Source organism: Catharus ustulatus, chromosome 6 (assembly GCF_009819885.2).
Source record: "Catharus ustulatus isolate bCatUst1 chromosome 6, bCatUst1.pri.v2, whole genome shotgun sequence".
Taxonomy (NCBI): Eukaryota; Metazoa; Chordata; class Aves; order Passeriformes; family Turdidae; genus Catharus; species Catharus ustulatus.
In genome coordinates this window covers 54,443,530-54,451,097 of record NC_046226.1, presented here as the reverse complement: position 1 = coordinate 54,451,097, position 7,568 = coordinate 54,443,530, and the positions used below count along the sequence as shown (strand labels likewise).

General features: G+C 53.7%; 1 protein-coding gene across 1 annotated transcript; it reads left to right on the top strand.

Moving 5' to 3' along the window:
* Positions 1-1,430: 1,430 nt before the first annotated feature.
* GCHFR (GTP cyclohydrolase I feedback regulator) lies at positions 1,431-7,432 on the top strand. Its single transcript, XM_033061651.2, has 3 exons — positions 1,431-1,917; positions 3,131-3,225; positions 6,623-7,432. Exons 1-3 carry the CDS (start codon positions 1,882-1,884, stop codon positions 6,744-6,746), a joined length of 255 nt encoding a protein of 84 aa, XP_032917542.1. The 5' UTR covers positions 1,431-1,881; the 3' UTR covers positions 6,747-7,432.
* The last annotated feature ends 136 nt before the right edge of the window (positions 7,433-7,568 follow it).

Here is a 7,568-nt window from a genome sequence, read left to right as displayed (position 1 = left end):
GCACGGCCCAGCGCTCTGGGTGGTGCCTCCCAAAAAACGGGGATTTGGGATGGCCAAGGGAGCTGAGTGGGACAGGGGTGGTGTAGTGAGGGAGCTGGGCACGGTGGGATGGTGGGTTTTGGGGTGAGATAATGGATTTCAGGTGGAATAGGCAAAGGAGGCAGGAATGGCCGAACAATCGTCCCAAGCATTTCGGGTTGGAATTCTCCCTTCTACAGGAAATGTGGTGGGTGGTTACATTCCTGGTGGGATCCCCCCGGGAAGATGTTTATCTCAGAATCCTTTTTCTGGAAGAGCCAAAGGATCCCCCCGGGAAGATGTTTATCCCAGAATCCTTTTTCTGGAAGAGCCAAAGGATTCCTTAGGAAAAGGTGGCAGTGAGGAGAGGGAACACCCAGCCCTTTGTGCGCTCCCCGCTCCTGGGGGTTTGGGTGACAGCAGGATTTGGGCAGAGCCAAACCCAAACAGAACCTTGTGCTTCCCTTTATCGGAATTACTGGGAGCAGTTCCAAGCCAGCCCAGTCCAAGGAGAGCTGGGAGGAGCCAGCTCGGAACCAGAGGGTGATATGCTGCTTTGGGATGATGGATGAGATCCATCAGCGCTCCAGCTGCCTCTCAGATTTCGGTATCTCCTCAAGAAATTCAATATTAAAATGTTATGTATACCTCTGCTCTCATTTCCCTCTTTTTTCCTCACTATCTTTTTTGATCAGGAGAGAGCCACGTAAGAGTCAGACCCAGAGCTGGGCAGGCTGCCTGAACTCTGGCTAGTTTTCCTTTAATTTCTGGAAAGGTCTGGATTTCATATCCATATTATTCCCTGCATAACCAGAGACCACACGTGCCCAGCAGAGTCCAAAGGGGTCATGAATTATGGGAATTCTGTCAAAATCCAACCCAGCTGAGTGAAATGTGCCCTTGGTTCATTGGGCAACAGGTTTGCACTGGGACAGGAGAGCAATCAGCAAACATTCCAGCTGTTCCAGGACTTGGAGAAGAGAATGGGAATGATCAAAACAAGCTGATGTTTAACCCGTGGGGGGAGGTATCCCACAGAGAACTCCAAATATTGGGAGTTGTGGAAGAGGAGACCATCAGCCTCTGGAGTTTCTTGTATCTCAGCAAACCCAACCAAGAGGGTTGACAATGACAATGTCAATAACAACTAACAATGATTATAATAACAATAACACATTAATAATAATGGATATATACAGCACCTCTGCCTATCCCAGTCCCTTGAAATGGGACTTCTCAAAATTTGAAGGGATTTAAACCCCCTGTGTTCCCAGATAATAACAGCCAGTAGAAAAACAGGTTTTCCCAAAAAATGTTGGTAATGCAGAACATTCTGCTGTGGGGTGGGAGTGGGAGTGGGAGCATTCTGCAGGACCCAAAGCTCCCCACCTGCCTGGCTCCTGCTCCATCATCTCCCAGTCCTCATCTCCCTGCTGTTATTTCCTGGTCCTTTATCTCCCTGCTATTAATTTCCGTTTTCTTCATCTCCCTTATCCATCATCTTGTTCATTGCCTCCCTGCTCATCATCTCCTGTCCTACACCTCCCTGTCCACCTCCCTGCATCTCATCTCCTGCTCCATCCTTTCCCTGCTCATCACCTCCTGTCCTTTTTCTCCCAGTCCATCATCTCCTGTTCCCTGTCCCCTCTTGCTCCATCACCTTCCAGCCCATCCCTTGTTGGGACGGCAGCACCAACACCCCGAAGGATCCGTCGGAGCCCCCCGGGTGCCTCCAGCTCCCCCGACCCCTTTTTGGGAGCCTTTTCCCCCCGCACTGCCCGGGGGCGGCGGTGGCGGGGCGGGACCGGGGGCGGCCCCGGGCACGGTCCCCCAGGAGCGGCGGCGGGAGCGGCGGGGGCAGAGATGCCGTACCTGCTCATAAGCACCCAAATCCGCCTGGTGAGTCCCGGCGGGACCCCCGGGGGTGGGGAATTCCGGGAGAAGGGCAGGGACCGACCGTGGCGAGCGGTGAGTCCCGCTCAGCCCGCGGTGCGACGGTCACCGGTGCCTCCGGTGCGATGCCGGGATGGGCTGGCACTGCTGCTGCTGCAGGTTTGGGGGGTAGTGCAGGTTTGGGGGACCCCCAGCACTGACAGGCTGTGCCCCAGTGCCTGGTGTGGGGTGTCCGGCACAGCTCCGTGAGAGCCCCCGGTGCTCCCACCCTGGCTCTGCTGTCCCCAAACCCTCCTGTCCCATAGCGACTCACTTGGGAAACTTGCAAGGGGGATCACACGAACGCCAAAGGGACGGCTCCACGCAGTTGGTTTTCCCTCGTTCCCGAATTCCAAAACGCGGCCCAGGGAGTGGGCATGGCTGGGGCAGGCAGGAGCCGGGCAGTGGTTGGGATCTCAAGTTGGGATCTCAGGCTGGGATCACCATCCGGGAGCACTGGTGGGATTGATTGGTGACTGTCACTATCAGATAAAGCCACAAAGCAAACGTAGCTCCCTGTGACTGGCAGCACCCACATCCTGCAGGACTCTCTGCAGGAACCCACAGCTGTGTGTTTATCTGGGGTTTCCCTTTTCCCGACAATCATCTCTCCCGAAGCCTGGATCTGCAGGCGTGGTTTGGGGCAGGAAGCAGGGACAGTGAAAACGCCACATGAGCAAAGGGAAGGAGGTGTGATGGGCACTGCTACTGACTGCTGCCACTGGAGATGTCCCAAAGGAAGCAGCAGTGGATTGGGAATGGAGATGTGTGGGGACACTGCAGCACCAAAGCATCTGCTGGCAGTGGCTTTTGGGATACAAATTGACTGAGCAATTATGGATGAGGTACAGGAAGCAGGACATGGATTATGGCACTGGAGGGAACAACCTGGAGCAGCAGGGCTCAGTCTGCTCTTCAGAGCACTTGGAAACTGCTCTTTGGCAAAGGGGCAAAGCAAACATTTCCAGCATGAACCTTGGCATGGAGCTGAGGCTGGAAGCTTCCTGTCCTGGCCTTGCATGAAATTGCACCTTCCTGGCAGTGGCTGGGACTGAGGGCCCCTCCCAGGATGGGCTGATAGCAATTCCCTTCCTTAAGGGCTCTCCCTGGAGCTGTGCTGGGAACACAGCATGTCACCATGTCACCACATGTCACTCACCCCTCTGTGCCTGTCCCACAGGAGGTTGGCCCTACCATGGTGGGTGATGAGCACTCGGATCCCCACCTGATGAGTATCCTGGGGGCCACAAAGAGGACCACGCTGGGGAACAACTTGTAAGTCCTCCTCTCCTTATTTTCCTAAGAAACACAGAACATTTTCACTCCTGGAATTCCCCACAGCACCTTCCAGCTGTGCTGTTAATCCTGGGACTCGCACGTGTCCTGTTAATGAGGAAATGCTGCTTGATGTTTCACTTGGTTCTTTATTTTCCCTTGCTCTGACCCTGTTTTAGCACCTGACTCCCCTTTCCCTCTCAGTGCCATCCCTGCCTTGCTCTGCCTGCTCTTGGTGCTGAGACACCTGGAATGCTCACCCAGTTCTGTCCATCCTGTCCCTCCCAGCTGCAGTCTGTCTGTCCATCCCATCCCCTTATCCAGTGCAGCTCAAGGTTTCACCTGAGCCAGCCCTTCCCAGCAGCTCCCAAATGTTTTCCATGAGCAGCTGAGCCCTGAGGTTGGAGCTGATTTCCATTGTGTCACTCCTGACTCTGGTGTGTTCCCAAGCCATGGATATTTGACTTCTCCATGTCCCCACCTCAGCCCACGTGGAGTTTGATCCCAGCCTTTGGCCAAGTGCCTCTCAGGGATGTAACCAGTGTCTTCCTCATGGTTTTGCCCACTTTTTTTTTCCTTTTTTCTCCCTTCACTTGATATCCCACTTCTTGTTTTTTCCTTGGGGAAAAACAAAACAAAACACAATGACAAAGCAAAACAGATCCCCAAATGCAAAAGAACTTAACAGAGAGGAGCACAGCTTGATTTCTGCTGTGTCCCATGTGCTGTGATGTGGAGTAGGAGAAGGAGGAAAAGGAGGAGGAGGAGGCATGAAGACAGAAGGCACATCTCATCCCAAATGTTCCCAAGCTTCCATCCATGGAGCTGGGAAAACCCTCCTACTCGTCAGCACCAGCCTGGCCAACACCAAGGGCTGGATCCTCGTCTGCTGCAGTTTTAAAAATCTGAGTGGGGTGGGAAATTTGAATAGTAAGGAGATAAAATATAAGTAATGAGAGCCCCCCCCCACCATCATCCCAGCTGAATTCCTGGGGGGTTTGCTGGGCTGATCTGTCTCTGTGCTGCTATTCCCAAGCTTGTGGGTGAGCAGAGATTGGCAGCAGCACCAGAGTCGTGCTGCCACCCGCCGTGCCGAGCCCAGAGTTACGCAACGGGATGGGAGAAAGAGCAGGGAGAAACACAACAGGATCCAAGAAGGAGCTGGATCCTGAGAGATTTGGGCAAGGATCCTTGGGATTCAGGTGGAAAAGGAAGACAGACACATGAAAGCCTCTGTAGTGCCTGCCCCAGCAGCTGGGGGAGCCACAGCTCTGTAAGGAACAGAAGCACCACATTCTGCTTGTTTTGTCTTGCTTCCTGTGGGATCTCCCTGATGGATTCACCACCTTTCTCCCCTCCCTGTGGCCCGGAGCATTTTGAGCTCCTCTTGCCTCACCTGCTCCTTGGCATGGCCTGTGTCACAGCTGGGAACTCCGCTGTGTCCCTGCGGCACATCCCTGCGGCACAGCACGTCCTCCTCATGTGTGCCTGAGCAGCAGGCAGTGGGGAAAATCCCCTGGCTGGAATGTGGCTGCTGGCACCCCCGAGAGCATAGCCACGTGCCAGTGGGGTGAGCCTGGCTGCCTCCTCCAGAATCCCAGCCAGGGCTGGGAGCTCCAGGATCTGCACTGTGGCCGAGCAGGATTTTTCCATCCCCAATTCCTTTATGAGCAAAGCCTGGCTATGGATGCTGCAAACACCCTTCCTGTAGCACCTTGAGCCCCAAAATTTTAGCCATGACCTTGTAAGGAGCCTGAAGGAAAAGCCTGAGCAGCACAGACCTGCTGGGATGTAGAGGTGAAGCTGAAATCCCTGTAATGAGGGAGCACAAGGATCCTGTTCTGCAGCTTTGCACAGACATGCAGCCCCTATTAAATCCCACAAAGTATGGGGAGCAGCGATGTGGTCCCTGCCCTCTCACTGGTGGTCAAAGCCTTGGGGCAGCCAGGTGGGGGGCAAGGGGTGGGGTGAGGTTTACCTGGAAGAAAAGGCTGTGCAGGTATTCCAGCCCCTCCATCCCGGCTGGATGCACACGGAAACAGCAGCATATCTGATACCCAACAGCCTGCAATCCTCATTTCCCTCAACAAACAGCTGGGGTAAAGCCCTGGGAACTCTTCCCTCCTGCTTTTAGCTCAACTATTCCATTTTTTAGGTTTCTACAAATCCCTGCCTCTGCTACTTCCTCTGAATAATGGGAGTAATATTTACCAGCTCCCACTGCGAATCTGAAGGATATGTAGCAACCCTTCTGGAGAAAGAACAGACTTCAAAGACACTTATAATAATGCACATTATCTTTACACCACATCTATAATTACAGCCAAGTACAGTCTGTCTTGAGAAACTGGAAAATCTCTCACATCTCGGGTTATTCTGTGCTTTAAAGCACTCCCAGCTCCAGCACGACTGTGAAATCCAAGCAGAAGCAGCTTTGGAAAAGCTTTTGGATCTTTTTTTATCATTATTAGTAGGAAAATCAGGAGAGACTTTGTTCAGGTGCCCAAACAGGATCCCCAGTGATCCTGCAGCCCATCATTATCTGCTTATCCAGCACTGCAAGTCAGCTCCAGCTGAGCTGCTCTGGGCCTTATCCCAGCAGTTGTGTCAAAGGAGAGGCTGGCACATCCAGTGCCAAAGGTTCCACGGGCCAGCTCAGCTCAGCTTGGCTGTCCCCACCCAATTCAGCCCAGCCTGTGCCTGGTCCCTTCACTGGGGAGCAGTGCCACAGCCCTTGAGCTTCTGGGATCAGGGGGTAGGAATGTGGGACAGCTTCTGCTCCAAGTATAGAACCATACAAACACCAACGGGGAATCAGAGCTGGGCAAGGACCCCAGGATCAGCTCCCAGGCACTGCTGGAACAGAGGAGCCTGGGCTCCACTTCCAAGCAGGATGGATAACTACTGGTTTTCCAAAGATTTCCCACCTGGCTGAAAGCCTTGTTCTAATCCCTGAATTCCAACAGCCTCTCAAACCCACCAATCTCTATGCTCTGACAGGCAGAACATTGGGATTTCATTCCTTAGAAGCACCTGAATCATTCCTCTCCTCCTCCATGAATTCCCACGTTAAAAACACGCTCACTGTGTTTACCTGTGAACCCTCTGCTGCAGTGCCAGCCCAGTTACCAAGCAGCACGTGGCTCTGGACACCAGCCCCTGAGCCACATTCCCATTCAACCTGATCCTTCCCTCCTAGACAGGATTCCCGTGGTTTGGCACCTTGGGCTGTGCCTTCCCCAAGGGTTAACCAAAGCCCTGTGTCACACATGCCTGTGCCAGGTGTGGCCGCTGGTCTTACAGGGATCAGGAGTGAGGCAGGCTCGCTTCCTTCCACCAGGAAATTCCCATCTCTTCCTCCCCCAGCTCACCTTATTCCCATCTTTCCTGGGTGCAGCTGTGAGTACTACGTGAACGACGCTCCGCGCGTGGTCCTGGACAAGCTGGAGAGCCTCGGCTACCGCGTGGTCAGCATGACTGGTGTGGGCCAGACCCTGGTCTGGTGCCTCCACAGGGAATAACCAGGGAGAATCCTGCATTCCACCCAGACAGCATCCTGCTGGAGATCATCTTGTAGGACTGGTGGCAAATTTTTCCCCCTTAATTCCCTCCTGTCCCAGACTCCAGGCACTCAGGCAGGGGGAGGAACGGCACAAAAGCAGAGTTGGACCCAGTGGAATTTTGACATCCCTGTTCCATTTCCCAAGAGCAGAGGGAGAGAGGTATGCCCAGAATCAGGCAGAGGGAACAGATGGCTCCAGTTCTGCCTTCAGCAGGATGGCAGTCTGGCATATTCCAGCTTTTTACATTTTAATCATGTGTTCAGCATGCCCTGGAGGAAGCTCAGTAACAGCAGCCCTGTTTGCCTCCTCCTCAGGCTGTCCTGGAGAGCTCTGTGCCTTCTCCTGGGCCAGGGGGTTAGGGAGGGACACCAAGCATGGACACCATCCCATCTCATTCCTGAAATCCAAGGGGGAACCACTAAAGCCACTCCCAGTGCTCCGAGAATCCCTTCCCTCAGCAGCACCACCAAACTTCCAGATCCCAGACTGCCATCCAAGCCTAACATGGGATTCCCAAAATAAACACAGAGAGGTTGTGTGACTCTTCCAGGTGCAGGCTGTAATCCCAGCACTGCTGGAATGTTTGGGACTGTGCACGGACCCTGCTGTGGGGGTAACACCAATAAAACATTGCTCCAAAGAGACCAATGTCCTGTGGGTTGTTCAAAGCTGTGGCCAAATCCCTCTGGATGCATGGCTCCTGAACGAGCTTTCAGGAATTAAAAGCTCCAAGGTTTGGTGCTCTCATGGCACATCTCACACCTTATCCCATGGGCACAC